Source organism: Melospiza melodia, chromosome Z, assembly GCF_035770615.1.
Source record: "Melospiza melodia melodia isolate bMelMel2 chromosome Z, bMelMel2.pri, whole genome shotgun sequence".
Taxonomy (NCBI): Eukaryota; Metazoa; Chordata; class Aves; order Passeriformes; family Passerellidae; genus Melospiza; species Melospiza melodia.
The window spans coordinates 45,871,336-45,887,908 of record NC_086226.1 but is presented as its reverse complement, the minus strand read 5'-3'; the positions used below and the strand labels follow the sequence as shown (position 1 = coordinate 45,887,908).

The following is a 16,573-nucleotide window of genomic DNA, read 5'->3' as shown; positions in this document are numbered from 1 at the left end:
CTAGTTGGAGGGAAAAGCAGGACTGTGGTGCTCTCTGACAGAGGAAATGCGAAAAACAAACTAATACCTAGTACCTTAAAAACCTTCTGACACTTTCTTTCTTCAGCATTTGTCCACACATTAAATGGAATTGGAATGGCTTTACTCCAAGGTTAATATTCATGGATACTTACAGGTATATTCAGTAAATATCCCCAGTCTGTTGGAGTTCCTGCTGACTAGAAAATAGGAAGGATAACCATTTTGGAAAACATGAAAATAAGGAAGACGCAGTGAACTACAGGCCAGTCAGTGTCATCTCATGGTCTCAGCAAGTCCATGGAGCAGATCCTTGTAGAAACCATGCTAGGCCATGTGGAGGACAGGGAGGTGATTTGTGACAGCCAGCATGGCTTCACTAAGGGCAAATTGTGCCTGTTTGGAGGCCTTCTGTGAAGGATTATAGAATTGGTGGATGAGGGAGGAACAACTGACATCATATCCCTGGACTTGTGCAAAGCATTGGACAGTGTCCTGCCCACCATCCTTGTCTCGGGACTGGAGACACATGGACTTAGTGGATGAATCACTCAGTGGGTGAAGGATGGCTGTGCTCAAGGAGTTGTGGTCAACTGCTCAATGTCCATGTAGAGACCAGTGATGACAACACCAATCTGTGTGGTTCAGTCAACGTGCTGGAGGGCAGGGATGACATCCATAGCAACCTAGACAGGCTTGAGAGGTGTGCCTGTGTAAACCTCTGGAAGTTCAATAAGGTCAAGTGTGAAGTCCTGCACTTGGATGAGGGGAATCTTTGACACAAATGCTTTCTGGGCAGAGATAGATTGAAAGTAGCCCTGAAGAGAATGACTTGGAGGTGTTGATGGACAAGAAGCTGTATTGTTCTTTATGTACTTACAGCCATTGTACTTTTCAAATATTATTTTAAACAAAGAATCATGTTACAGATATATTTCCAGAAGAGAAAAAAATCTGTGTTAAAGATGTCTCAAATCAAAAGGCAGCAATATGGCACAAACCCAAACCCATTTACAGTTACAGTACAAATCCATAAGCAGGAGCAACCATGGAGGTAGTAATTTAAACTGTTAAAAACTTTCTTTCTTTTGAGGAATTTCTACAGAACAAATCTTGCATCAGAACAGAAGCCAGCATATGTTGGACTGTCTTTACTCACATTTTTTTCTTTTGATTTACTTGTTGAAATGTCCTTAATATTATGAGTGCTTTTCACTACTTTAAGGAATTTAGATAAAGGAAGAGAGGATTATAATATGACTGCTTTTGAAGAGTAAACTGTTATATTTATTCCATTAAGAGTTTACATGGATCAGCTGAACAAATTTGGGAAAAAAGGTACATTAAGGACTACGAAATGCACAAGGATTCAGTTACCAGGATGGTAACCAAAATACTGCAGATTGGTGTAAATATATCTTTTTGCCTAGTCTTGTATTTCTCCTTAGGTAGCTGTTACTGGCCAGAATCAGAAATTGGTTATGACTACAGATAACACTGTAATCTGACCCAGTCTCTGTGTTCTGTGGTACGGTGGTGCAGAGGCACATCAGCTGGCATAGATTTTCCTCTGCAGGTTATAGGAGGGAACTGGAGTGAATCTTAAAAGAATACAACACAGTTTTCTTATTTTGATAATTCATTATCTTAAAAGAGCACAGAAGAATAGTCCCATCACCACCCATGGAACTTGCAATATTAGAACTGAAATAGATCTTTTATCTAAATCACAACTGGGGTCAAGACATTCAAAGAAAGCTTAAAAACATCAATGTTAGAGAAAGTACATATAACATGTCACTTTGATTTGAAGGGTATAGGGCACTCCTTTTAAAGTCTAACAAAACTGATGTCCCAAAAAGCTGCATAGCAGCTCACATGGTCAGCTCATCAGGCAAAGACATTTGCACCTCTGAGCTTTGTGCAAACAGCTGTGATAATGGCAAGATGCGGTTTCCCAATCCTTTCTTCTCTTCCAAGAAACCTCTTTTCTTCTGCTGATACACATGAAGAAAAAAGCTGGTTTTGTTGGCTGTGTATTTTGAAATGATACATTTGTTCAAAGCTACAAGACTAGCTAGCTATTCTTGATTTGATATCAAAGTCACCTTTGATATCCAAGCTTCACTTTCTATTGCATCTTCTGTTCAAGATTCCTATTTTGCTAGCTAAGGCAATAAATAATAGTTTTCAAAAAGGTGCTGAAGAGCTGTTCAGCTGATCAAGCACATAAACCGGGCTTGTATCTCTATCACAGTGATTACACATAGCCCATGATAAGCTGAACTCTGTGCTGAGGTTCTGAATAAAAAAAGCATTATCCGTAGAGTGGCTTAACAAAGCACTCCAGATGTGGTGTTTTCCAAGGTGAAGTGGGCATACCTTGACATTACTGTGCGGCACACCTCTCCAGTCTTCCTGCTCCAATGCATAGTTTTCAAGTTGAACTAAATCTGGATTAGCTCTGGAATATGAAGAAATATGGATAGAAAAGATATTGTTTGGGATGCTTCTGTATTTCCTCAGATTTTACTTCCTAGCACTAGAGATAGCTATAAAACTCTAACCTCACATTGAAGAAACAATTCTGGCAAAGTTATAATTTTGAATGAGCTGACTGTAATGTCTTGTGTGAAATATCATCCTGATGCTACCTGACAGAGAAAAGGGATACATTTTTAAGAACACTTATTATTTGAACATAGTCTGAAAGAATATTTGAACACAATCTCCAATTTTTTTCCAAAGGCATTAGACTCGCTTTAAAAAGGAATTATGTAGGTACAAAGTCATAATGGGAATTAATTTGTTACTATCATGGTTTTAATGCATTTTTCTAATATTTCTAATATTTCTATTTCACTTATATGATTTCAAGATAAAACCCATAGCAAAGTTTTAATGTCCTTCCTGCTACTATCATATTTGTAGAGAAGCAATACATATAAACAGAGGAGAAAAGCAACATATATTTGTATTTTAATAGCTATCAGTAAAGTCAAGACAGGATTTGTATCATGAATCCTTGCAGCAAACAGCTTTGCTGTTCAAAGCAAGCTCCAGCTCACTTAATTTGGGGACCTCTGATTCTGAAACCAGGGACTCAAATCATTACTCCAGCATAAATACATACCAGCATAAATTTGTGAGGGCCTTTTCCTTTATAATACAGTATTTATGATAGCTCAGATTATATCAGAGAAGTAATTTCATGTTTACTACAGGAATGAAGAGCTTGCATGAATCAATGATCTTTGGTGCAAAGTAAACTCACTTTTAGGTTCCGAAGTAGCGATCAGTTATTTTTCTAAATTCAGGAGGCAGTAGATCTGTGATACAATTAAGATGAAATTAAAGAACAACTTGGATTTTTTTCTTTCATTGTTATTTTATTTAAATGTTGGTTCAAATATATATCCTCAATGTGGCCACTCTGGGGTTAGTTCTGGAAGATGAAGAAATGTGGGCATCTCTATAATCCAACATACAAGTTTGTAACTATGATCATATCATCCCCAGAGAGACACAGAACTGAAAAATGGGGGAAAGTAGTTTTCAGTTACCTCTCTGCTCCCCAAGACTAGCATCACCAGAAGTTAAAGCAGTAATAAACACCCACACATACGCCCCGGTAACAGCTGTGGACAGTGTTGCTCATCCTACAGCTCGCCGCTCGAAAGCAACTCCACGCTCTGCTAAGGAAACACAAAAGCCTTTTTCTCCTATTCGTTTTGTGAACGAAAACTCTCTCTGCTGGGAAAATGCCCTGGGGGCGCGCCCGCAGGCCGGGGCAGCGCGGGGGCAGTGCGGCGGGGGATGCTCGGCGCGGCGGCCCGCGGGGTCAGGGCCGGCGCGGGCGGGCAGGTGGCGGCGGGCGGGCCGAGCGCGGCGCCGCCCCCGGGCCCCATTGGCGCGGGCGGTGGGGGCCGCGCCGCGCCGCCCCCGCTCTCAAGTGCGAGCTCCCGGCGGTGCCGTGCCGGGCTGCGCTGGGCTGCGCTGGGCCGGGGGCATGCAGAGCTGCGGGCGCTGGTGGGGGCGGCTGGCGGCCCGCGGGGCGCCGCACCTGTGGGCGGCGGGGCAGCGGCGCTGGGGCGGCGGGGAGGCGGCGCGGTGCATCGAGCAGCTCCTGCCGCGGCACGATGACTTCTCCCGGCGGCACATCGGGCCCCGGGAGCAGGAGAAGCGAGAGATGCTGCGAACCGTCGGGGTGCAGGTAGGCGCCGTGCGGGGCGGGAGCTGCGCGGCAGGACGCTCCCGGTGCGGGCTGTGCCGCCCCGCGGGAGCTGACCACGGCGTGCGGGCGCTTCTTGCAGAGCGTCGAGGAGCTGATGGACAAAACCATCCCGGCCAGCATCCGCCTCCGGAGGCCGCTGAGGATGGATGACCACGTCTGTAAGTGACCGCATGGCCCGGGGCGCTCCCGGACTCCCTCCCGCGGCCCCTTCCGGCCGCCAGCGGGGCGGGGGGCACTCGGGGGGCGCGCCCCCTGCCCCCCATGTCCCCCTGACCCGTGTAGCGGTCTGATCTTACCGCCCGAGCAGAAGCGCAGGGTAAGACTTAAACAAGCGTAGCAGCACAGTCACCGACACTTCATTCTTCTCCGAACAACTCCGTAGATTAATTTGGCTGCTGCGTTTGTTGCTGTCCTCTCGGAAATCGGTAGGAAAATATGTGTAGCAGACAGGGGCTGCTCGAAAACTCCCTTTGGAGGTCCAGTGCTCCATTGACTTTATCCTAAGAGCCTAATGTGTAGGGAAAAGTATGACTAAATGTCGTCCCCTTAATGTGGACTGAGCCACTGTCTTTTTGTTGTTCTTGTGTATCTGCAGGATTTCTTTGTTATTCCTCGTTCCTCGTCCCCGACATCCCCCCCCCCCCCCCCCCCAATAATAATCTGCATATCTTAATAACATGAAAAGTCTTTGTCTCCGTAGTATGGATACACAGTAGACTAATGGCCAGACTTTAAAATCTGTCTAATTGAGTGTTATGTGTAAACTGCAGGAATATTAAACATCTGAGTCAGTTATTGTGCCACTACAGTAATTCGGCAAATTGCTGTAGGAAACTTAATGTGATTTCATGAGGCTTTAGATATTAACATTTTGAAGAGTTAGCTAGCACAGTACAAAATTTTTATCTGCATAACTGCACTTTAGCGCAAAATCTGTGACAATGATGCTGGAAGTCCTGTAAGTGAAAGAAACACTTTAAAATCCTCAATGCTAAACACTTACACTAAAACTAACAAAGCTCAATGGCCATTCAGATATGGGATCCAGTTACATCAGTATTAACTTCATTTTTGTGTCACAATCCTTTGCCTGATTCGTAGAAAGCTTGCAGGCATTTTCTCATTGCTCATCCGTGTGCTGTAATTTGAGTGTAAACTTCAGGCCTGCCGCTCCGGTGAGGTTCCTGGCCAGTTCAATCTGGTTACTCTGAGATGACATCACGCGTGAGAGGCAGCACCACAATGAACAGCCAGGAAAACTAGACCCTGAAAAGGCAGAGTCTAGCCAGGAGGGATACAACAGGGAATGATAGTTTCTACCTCTAAAATGTTTTATTAGTACAATGGTGTTTTAGTCTTTTGGAACTTTCTGTCTTATTGGAAAGGTGAGAGGCTGGGTAGAGAAGCAGAAGAATTTAACAGCCTTCTTGTGTCTATATAACTGCTGAAAGTAGTGCTTGGCATTTTCCTTACGGCTAATGTGTTTTAATCAAGGTATTCCCTGACTAAGAAGGGATTTTCACTGACCCCAAAGACAAAAACTTTTTAGGTTACTATATTTTTAGGTCAGTAGAAGGAGTGAAATGCAGTTTGTCACTAATAATTCTGGCTTAGAAGCCCTTCCAATTTTTTTTAATAATTAGTTTTTATTATTAATTAATATGATACTCTTACAAAATTTTTACAGGGTAGTGGGCACTAAAAAACTAAACTAGTGGCATCAGCCTAAGTCACAGTCTTTATGCAGTGCTCAAATACTGATTCTTAGTAATTTTGAGTGTATGTCTCCTACACAGTGGTGCGTTAGTTGATGTCCTGTTGTAGGCAAGTTCTCACTGTGTAACAGGACCTCATTAGTTAACAGTGTATTTAGTTCACTGGCATTTTGCTCCACTTGCTATGCTGTTCTTGTTCCCTTAGAGTAAACTTTGAAAGAATGTGACTGTGATGCAGAGTCTCACATTGCACAGCATGCTACAGTGAGTTTTCAAAAGAGATGCTTGCATGAGGTACAGAAAACCTTTTTTTCTGTACATGACTGTGTTTTTCTTCTGCAGCCAGTGTTCTGGACTGCCTTTTATAGCTTAATGTGAAGTTGTTTGTCACTAGTTTTCTCCTGAACTGGTAGCAGAAAATTCCACAGCTTTTAAAAGAGATGTTTAAAGCCTCAGCTTAAAGTTGTGCACCATCACATTGAACACACGCACATCTTGTACCCATCATGTTGTAATCTGAGTGAAGTTTGTTTTAATGTACTGTTAGAACACTTTCCAATTACCAGGATGGTATTTATTATGTAAGGATGGGGCATTATTTCTGTATCATATACCTTTTACAAAAGGGAATTAGCAAAATTGGGCAGTGTCATGAAAACTATTCTATTCTAACTTAAACATTTGTTTTTATTTGCATGAATGCTCTCACACATGGAAAGAGAGAACAAAACAAGGCAATGCAAAACATGTTATTCAATGAGCTTCAGCATATATAAAATTTATATTACAAATACAGCAATTTCCACTTGTCATTATAATTCAAAAATGTAATCATAGTGACTCCACAAATTGGAGTGCAGCTGAACAAATGAGCTGTGCTAGAGCTACTCCTTTATAGTAACAAACACAGCTGAGCTTACGTTGAAGTCTCACTGAAGTCAATCCTTACAGATAGAATTAGACATGTCGTTCAAGAAAACCACACACTCACCATAAGAAGCTTGTCTGTGTATCATGGGTCCCTGCAGTTACATTTGGGTGTTTTGGAAAGCTTTCTTAGCTGTAGACCTCATCTCAGGTGTGTATATTTGATGTGTACATTTGTTATATAATCTTCAAGTTTTGATTCAGCGTGTGTCACTAGAAAAGATCACATTACAGATCCTTCCATTGATAATCTCACAAGTTGTCCAAAATAAGGAAAATGAATCAAATGTGTGTATGCAATAGCAGTAAAGGAAAAAAAAAAGAAAAAAGAGGCTTCTGTGGATGGAGCTTGTGTTAAAGAGCTTGTTTATATGGCATTGCATATTCCACTGATGATAAATAAAACCTCTGATTTCAGTAGAAGCACACTCTTTTCGTGTTGTCTCTCCTAGACATTTTAGCACAGACTTACTCTTCAGTGAAGAATGAAGCTTCATTACTTCTTTGAAGGACATAACATGTATATAGAGAGAAAGTCTTTAACCTTATTTACCTGGACATTTCCTGAGGGCAGGTCAGCTGGAAAGCTCTGCAGAGGGATCTGGACAGGCTGGATCATGGGCCGAGCCCAGTGGTGTGAGGCTCAACAAGGCCCAGTGCTGGGCCCTGCCCTTGGGGCACAGCAACCCCAGGCAGTGCCACAGGCTGGGGCAGAGTGGCTGCAAAGCTGCCACAGGAAAAGGCCCTGGGGGTGCTGGTGACAGCAGCTGAGCGTGAGCCAGCAGTGCCCAGGGGGCCAAGAAGGGCAATGGCATCCTGGCCTGTGCCAGCAATGGTGTGGCCAGCAGGAGCAGGGCAGGGATTGACCCCCTGTGATTGGTGCTTAAGTTGTGAGGCCAGAATTTGAATCATGTGTTGTTTTGGTCCCCTCACTATAAGAAAGACACTGAGGTGCTGGAAAGTGTTCAGAGAAAATCTACAGAGCTGGTGAAGCAGTGGAGCACAAGTCCTGTGAGGAGCAGCTCATTGAGTTGGGGTTGTTCAGGACGGTGAAAAGGAGGCTCAGGGGCACATTATCACTCTCTACAGCTGCCTGGAAGGAGGGTATAGCTGGGTGGGATTTGCCCTCTTCTCCCAGGGAACAAGTGACAGGACAAGAGGAAATGGCCTCAAGCTGTGGCAGAGGAGTTCAGCTTGGAAATCAGTAAGAATTTCTTCACTGAAAGAGTGGTCAGGCATTGGAACGGACTGTGCAGGGAGGAATCATTCCTGGAGGTGTTCAAGGAACAACTGGACGTGGCCCTCAGTGCCATAGTTTACGTGATAGTGTGGTAATCAATCAGAGGTTGGAGATGATGATCTTGGAGGCGTTTTTCGACCTAAATGATTCCATAGTCTGTTTTTCTTAAATCTGAATGACCAGCCATTCTGGTAAATGCCGAGCTTTGATGGTACAAGTGCATCTACACTCAAAATGCTTTTTCAATAATTTTTAGTGTTATCTGTATTGGCAGATTTTTTCCATGTACTGCCATTGTCAGTGATGGAGGAGAGATGGACTGTGTCTTGTGCTAAGAGGTTTCTGAGATAAAATCCTTTCTTTGGTATGAAAGATGAAAGCACTAGCTATGTCCATTTTGGGACCAAGAAACCCAAAACATTTTAAAAGTGTCTCTTGCCATGAGTCCGCTGACTGTTGTAAAACCATCTGTACCTCAACTAATTCTGGAAGAGGGGCCTTTTTACAGTCAGATTTTTCTGCAGATACAGTTAAGGAAAAACTTAATTTTGGCATGTAACTTCTGTTCAGTCAATATTTACTACAAGACTAGACATCTGTTTGATTCTTAATTGGGATCAGCTGGTATTACAGAGCTTTATTCCCAGGGCTACAGTAAGGAAATTGAACAATCAGCTTTTCTTTAGGTATTGAAGGTACATTAGCACATATGTCGTGATTGACCTATTTGAAGTAAAGGAACGTACTGTCTTGCATGACTAATCTATATTTTATCCCTACAAACCTACTGTCTATGTCAGTCATAGTTATCCCTGCAATGCTGCCATGGTACATCCATCTTTATATGTAATGGATAGGTCTTGTGCATATGTTTATATACTTTTTAGTTCAGAAGTTGAATTTTTTAAAAGGTTGAATTAAACAAATACTTCTGTGGACTCCACCAGGTTTTTTTCTCAAACATTCCCAGGTACATTCTCAAATTTTAGAATTTATCAGCATTAGTTCCTAAAATCTCAAGAATGCAATTGGGTCTCCGGTCTAAACGTTATTAGAAGCAATACTGTTGAGAAGCAGTTACAATGTAATAAAGACTATTTGTGTCTCCAAATTAGCAGCTCCTTTTGCAGTGAATCTTTTTTTAATAGGATTTTACATTTTAAACGCTAGTTAAAAATTAATTCTGGATGAATTTATAATCATCCCCTAGTGTCAGACAGGTTTTCTGCCCTTACCTTGAAGCTGGGCACACAGCACCTGGAACATGCGCTTTCCTTGTGCTGTCTAACGGCTTTATTACTATGTGCCTGACCGTGCTTTGGAACTATTTTTCTTCAATATAATCTGGCTTTGGGTTGGTTTTTTAAAAGAGATTGAATTGAATACTTAATTAAGGGAAATAAATTAATCCCCCTTTTATCAGTGGTTCTAGGGATCTTGCTTCCTTGATCACAGAGATTAGATTTTTTTTAAAGATCTGATATAAAGTGAATAATATATCACACAAATAGTAACCTTCTTTTAGTATGGCATGGTTAAAGTTGTATAACTTGAACTGCTCCTTTTGTATTTTCTTCATTTCCCTCTCCTTCTCTAGTGCCATATTTTGCAGGTATCTCACAACTTCAAGGCAAGTCTACTGTGCTAACTACAAAAACACCAGCAAAAATAACAGTAGATCACTTTGTGATCTGATAATTCAGTCCCTCTTACTGTTTTTGAGATATATTCTGCCTTTGTTATCTGTAGTTGTAGCAATCTGGAACTGCCCTTGCAGAACCTCTCAGACCTCCAGTAAGTTTTCTCCAGTTATAGGAAAGGAATACAGCAAAAGCAGTGGACATTATTCTTAGTACTGCCTTTGATCATAATTTCTAATGAGTTGATGAGGGGAATAAAGATCAACTGCAGGGACTTTGCTGGCAATTTTTTTGCTGAACAAGGTTCTTAAAGAATTTTTATTGTACACCTAATAAAATGAGTCTATAGTAAAGCCATTTCAATCACTTTTTCTTAGAACACTGGAAACAAACAGCTGAGTGTGACAGTGGCCAGGGTCCAACCATTACTTAAACATAGTAAATTTTCTTTCTTTTTATTTCCCCATTTTGCATATTAGCTCTTAATCTCATTGCTGGGATTATTGCTGGGAGAATTAAGAAGAAATTAGTCACATAACCAAAAAATATTTCAAGCTATGTTTTTTGAACTATGTAATTAAAATTTTTAAGAATCCTATATGTTTTAAAGAAATTAATAAATATTTAGAATAACACAACATTTCCATTGCATATGCTCCAAGTTATATACTTTATACAGTGGAAAAAGTCTGCTATTTTCAGAGTTGGTGACAGTCTTGGGGACCAAACTGGAAAAGCAGCAACTTCATTATTAATTTAAAAATCAATTTTTAACCATACATAAGATCACTGTTGTGTTTCACATTCATCTGCCTTTGTATTAGCATTAGTTATTTCCAAATTGTTCAATAATGAGTCAGGCCCCTTTCACAAATAACATTATGAGAATACACTGTTGAAACCTAGGCTTGACAGAATGGGAGATAAGGCTGCTGATGGAGACAGACCCAGCTCAGTCTCTAGGCCCTACCCAAAGCTTTGCTGTGGGGTCAGACAGATTGCTCATGGCTTTACTCAATCAGAACATAAAACCTCAAAAGGTGGAGTCCCTGTCCCACTGCTGGACTGTCCTCCTGGCCCCAGCTGTCCTTATCTCCAGCCTGAGGCTCTGGCCCTCCTGCTATGCATGCAGAGCTTTTAAGAGCTTGGCTGCATCTCCTCCATCCCCTCCTGTTGGTGCTGGGGGTAATGGTAAGCATGGCTTGTTTCATTGCCTTGCTCTCTGGTCTTTGGACTCCAGCTTCTGTATTAACTTCTCTCACCATTACCTGCATCACTCTTACTTAAATTCAGAACCCTATCAGTGTAAAGTAAACACTGAATTAATGAAATCTTCATGGATTTATGTTTGGTCATAGGTGAGCCAGCCTAATGTATAAATCAGGGGCTATTGACTTCCCTTGTTCAGAACTGCAGTTATATTTATGAGCTGTCTTTCTAAAGATATGCTGTGATGAAGTGCTTCAAGGCAGTAGAAGGCAAAGGATAAGGAGTCTTTATCCCTGACCTCTTCAAAGAGGTGTGTTAAATGTGGGAGATGTATTTTGAGCTGTACTGCTGCCATTGCCCTTATAGTGACCAAAGGAGCAGGGAAGTAAGGTGAAGCAGGAACGGAAGGAGTATGGCCTCCCATACTTTGCCACCCTGCTTAAAATCAACTGTGAAGCTGTCTTTGCAGGTAGCTCATTAAAATGTGATGATTAAAAATATATTCAGTCTTAAAACCTCTCAGTGTAGGTATTCTAGATGGAGTGTGGTTCTACTCTTAATCACAATCTCTACCTAAGCTGCTTGCAACCCCTCTGGGCTTTTGGTTTTGTGTCTTCAATCAGTTTGGAAGCATGTTTATTTCAGAGATCTCCAGCACAAGCTAAATGGCTGTGTGTAGTTGTTGTTAGCTACAATTGCAGAGAAATAACTCAAGAAGAAAAGCCCATTTGAGCAAACAAAGGAAATGTTATCTATCACATTGTGCAGTATTTGTGGTATGTGTTTACTGCAGAAACTGCACTCAGTGCATTTTTGTGTGTGATATTGAGCTAGCGAGCAAGTTAAATGATAGCCAACTTCTGCCTTCAATAGCAATTTGGAATTAAACAAGGAAATTCATTACCATTTCCAAGAAATCATTGATGTTTGAATTATGCAAGAGCACAAGCCTCTGTCTGAAATTGCAATCAAACTGTCTTTCATCAAACTTTTTGCAAGTGGTAGAGGAAGGCCTCTACAATGTTAAAGCTTACTTAAACAATTGCCTCTCTCTTACAAAAAACTTTGTGGGAGAAGTTCTGGGGAGTGAAGTTTTTCACTAGTTTAGAAACTTTGCCCTGAACATTGCTGAGTTAAAACCTAATAAGCATATAACAAGTCTCCAGAAAAAAAAATTGCAGTTTACTGAAACTAAGAAATCAGTCTTCAGAAATACATTAGATCTAATGGCAACACTGAGTAAAAGGCAGAGAAGAAATGAACTTTGAAATGAGAACTTAACATCAGTTTAAAAACTCTGTGAAAGGTGTAATGTGACTGTGGAAGGAATTAATTGAAAACCTGGAGATTTTTGAAAAAAAAAAATCTTTATTCATGAAATGCAATAGCAGCAACTTGAGTGAAAGGAAAAAATCATGTTTTGAAATCAGAGCTGAAGTTCTAATATCCTTGTTTGTGGTTGCTCTAGAAATTAATTCAAACCCTACATAATTATTTACCACTGCATTCTAGAAAATTAACTATTCTGACTTGATATCTCTTGCTGGAGTAACTTACAGAGAGAAAATAGATTTTGAGACATACAGGGCCTGAGATATTCTAATTCTGTGATTTGTGGCGTTGTATTACAAAGTGACATCTTCAAGTTGCGGTGCAGAGGGAACAGAACTTGCTGTAACTGTCCCATTACAGCAGACTCTGAGGTCAGATGTGGGGGAAGAATTAAAAAACATCTGTTTCCCTCACCCAGGAGGGTTGGTTTCCAGTTCCACCAGGTCTGTTAGGTTGGGCTGACCTGTCGTGTGATCTTAAGATCGTCTACTGACCATCTTTTGCATCCTCAGCTACTAATACATTTTTAAAATACGACTGTTTGGCAGATTTTTGTAGCATTATTCACTGACTGCTAGGAACGGGTTGACTCAGTGTGATTTTTGCACTGCTTTCAGGACACAGAGAAGCAAGACCAAAGAGTAAATTATGGTTTGGGGAGAGAGGGAATGCAAATACTTTCATTCTATGTATTTCAAAATCATTCTTTTGTAATGTCTTCAAACTAGATTGACAGACTCATTTGAAAGTTAATCACATTTGGAATGGGATTAACTAGAAATAATCTTACAAATTTTTACTAAATAAACTGGTGAAGTATGCTAAAATTGAATTGAAAGAACTGTTCTGTTTTATCAGCAATTTAGGGAAAATTTGAGGAAATAAAGTTCTATGATACTAAGAAATTCTCCTGGGTGCTTGGTGTAAGCTCACTTTGTGCAAATATGACTCCGATAGAAACACTAAATGACAGCTGTGCATGGCAATAGCTTCAAACAATGTAGATTCTGAAAGATTCAGCTAAGAGAAAATGTTTCCTGGTGTCTTTAATGCATGTGCAAGATAGGCCTCTTCTGGGTTGAATGTACATTGTATTGGAACAGAAGGAGCTCCTTCTGCCTACAGCTGTTTCTCACTATTCTTTCCACTTGCTTTGGAACCCTGTTATTATTCAGGTGTTGCATTTTCAAAATTCTGGCAGAATTTAAACTTCCCTAGAATGTTTTACCTGTTTACTGCTTTATGTTTGCTCTTCTTGACTTGCACTTCATTCTGCTACTGTTTGTACTTGCACCACCAATGGTTTTTTTACACTGGGGTAGAAGACATTTCGGCTAAAAACTGTTACTGTTACATGTAGCTGTAGCATTCTGACGTATTGTCTTTCCAATTAGGTGAAAATGAAATTCTTGAAACTCTGTACAATATTGCAAAGAAGAACAAGATATGGCGGTCCTATATAGGCATGGGTTATTACAACTGCTCAGTGCCTCAGCCCATCGCGCGCAACTTGTTGGAGAATGCAGGATGGTAATGTAACACATGTTATTGTTAAATGTGTATGTATAAGTACACATTTGTCCCACAAACCTATTTTTTTTACTAAAGCTTTCATATATTTGGTAATGATGTGTATCCTACTGTGTAGGATCTGTGTTGTTCATGGTAAAGCTTAAAATTTACTTTAGAAGATGCTCTTTTTTATAAAATATGCCACTAGTTTTATGGCTTCTATTTACAGCTCCTATATATTATAAACTAATACAAGATTACATGTTTGCTTTAAGGAAGTATAGAGAATTACCTCTTAAATGAAAGTAATTATTTCCTAACTTTTGCCTAACTTCAAACCAGCTCCCTCCTCCACTGGTGTACGCAATTTGGGTGGAGGTAGTTAAATACTATGCAATACTATGATCATGGTTTTGTGATGAGGAAGTAAGAAACTTCTAAGGAAGTAGAAAATTCTAAAGTCTCTTCTCTTAGTATATCTTTCTTGGTTTTTTTTTTTTTTTTTTTTTTTTTTTAATGTTTACCCATAAAGTGAGTTTTCGTCTTGTCTGACCAAATAATTCTTTGGTGAACAGCAGTGACATTGAACTACCATAATAATATTATTCATTTATGAAAAGGCTGAGAATATTGTACTTGGTTTGGATCATCCTGTTGTCAATTCGGTTTCTAAAGAATTGTAAGTCAGGAATGATGCAACAGGAAAAGCTAAATTTCATGTGGTCTCTCCAGCAGCCTGAATGTCATCCTGCATTTTCTCATTTAGTTTACAAGTTCCCCTATCACCAGTCACTAAAATGCTTCTTTTATACTGTATTAAAATGAGTTACCTTACTTAAATTACTTTATTCCTGAGTAATTTTTATTTTAGTAAAATCCATATTTAAAGGTTTTATATATATTTTAAAAAGCCCAAACAACAAAAAACCCCACAATGAACCAAAGGATCATATCACTCAGTGAAAAAAGTCATTGTTACTTAGATGTTATGAGTTTTTTATACTTTGGGTTGCCATAAATGGGTCTACATATCTGTAGACCTCTAAGTCTTATTTATTTTTAGATTTGTTGGCTCTATTTGCATCACTGGTGGAAAAGTTGCAGTGTTTGAAGTCAAGGAATCTATGAAATACATCTATGCAAGGTTTTATTTGGCCTTATCCTTGTTCACTTTTTGCAACACATGCCTTCTAAATATTTCAATACAGTACCAGGAAACCAAATTATTGGTTGGTAGAAGCAAAGACAAGAATAGCTATAAAATAAGTGGAAGAAAATGAACTGCAGACATTTCAATCTTAAAAAGTTATATAGTGTTACTGAAACAAGTTTGTCCAGAAATCTGATCTTGCACTGTCCAGTAAAGCCAAACTAAATGGCTAAAAGTTAAACTATTAGATGACTAAAGCGAAGGCTAAAATATTTGTTGGAGAGAAAGCATATATGTGTGCATGCATGTATGCTAAAACAACTATGCAGGCTTTATGGAAGCTGTTAAAAAAATCAGACTTCTTATTTCTGCTGAGTGTGTAACAATTTCCATGCTGACACACTTCACATTGCAGCTCCAAGGGAAATACTACAAGCTCAGGCTTATTGCTTCTGATCTATTCTGCCTCCCTTACATAAATTGTGTTTGCTTTGCTTGGCATTTGTTAGAGCAACTAAAAGTCTCCCTAAGTCCAACTTACTTGATTCCTTTGCCTCCAGACTTTAAATGTGTAAGAATACAAACATGTACCAAGCATGGTACATCCTTGAGAGTCTTTCACATCTCTAGTGTAAATTATTAAACTTGATAGTTAGTAACACTCAGAATGTAATGAAAGCATTGCATTCTGAAAATAGCTACATACTGTGCAATAATTACTTTTAGAGAGCTTGCTTTTAAATTACTTTAAAAAGTCACTTACCATGTAGTATAGATTCAGGCAGAACACAGAATGCAGACTAAAGCCAGATATTTTATTTGAAGAACTTGTAGAGAAGTAGAATCAATTAAAACATGTAGATGCTTAAAAAATGCCAAAAAACCCTTTTTAAAATGAGTGTTTAACTAAGTGTGCTTATGTTATAAGAGGTGTCTTTATTTGTGGAACTGTTAAGCTTCATAGTAGTTTGTGGCAGTACTGGAATTCAAGATTTCTTGGTTGATTTTTTTTCCCATCTTTCTGAAATTGATTTGTTTTAGTTCAACTGTGTTGGCCATTCAAAACCATAACATCAAAGTCATAAGGCTTCATTAATTTTGTTTTGTAATATAGTGTACTTTCCCAGCTATGTGGAGGAGGAGTTCTCTAATGCATTTCAATTAATCACAATGTTTTAATTCTTGTTGTTAGTCTAATTCTAGTTCCATCTGCAAATTAAAATACAAGAAATGGCCCTTTGGTGAAATAACATGAGAAAACATGGTTGTAAAACTTTAGGTACAGAGAAATTTCTACTAATCAATAAAAGTCATTGCTCATGCAAAGGCATTTGGAATGATTCTTTTTATTGGTGAGAACTGAGTGGGCAGGGGGACCACACAGAAAAGAAATCTTGATACTACTAGAGTGAAAGTTTATCTGGCAAACTGAACACTGGGTTTAGCTGCTGTGGAGAAAAAAGCCCTACTATTGGGATTAGCAAAGCTACATGCAGTCTGCAACTTGGTCTCACTTGTGAACTATGCAGTCATATGATGATAATTAGTTTAGTGCTGGAACTGGTCAAAACTGAGAAAAAAACCCCTACAGGTTTT

The 16,573-nt window shown here is 39.7% G+C and overlaps 1 protein-coding gene across 1 annotated transcript in view; it reads left to right on the top strand.

Annotated features, from left to right (window-relative positions):
- The first annotated feature begins 4,027 nt into the window (after positions 1 to 4,027).
- The window catches only part of GLDC (glycine decarboxylase), a 38,508-nt gene continuing 25,962 nt past the window's right edge, over positions 4,028 to 16,573 (top strand). The window contains exons 1-3 of the mRNA XM_063180176.1: positions 4,028 to 4,231; positions 4,332 to 4,410; positions 13,710 to 13,845. Coding sequence (XP_063036246.1) covers positions 4,028 to 4,231; positions 4,332 to 4,410; positions 13,710 to 13,845 — 419 coding nt within the window. The remainder of the gene's footprint in view (positions 4,232 to 4,331; positions 4,411 to 13,709; positions 13,846 to 16,573) is intronic.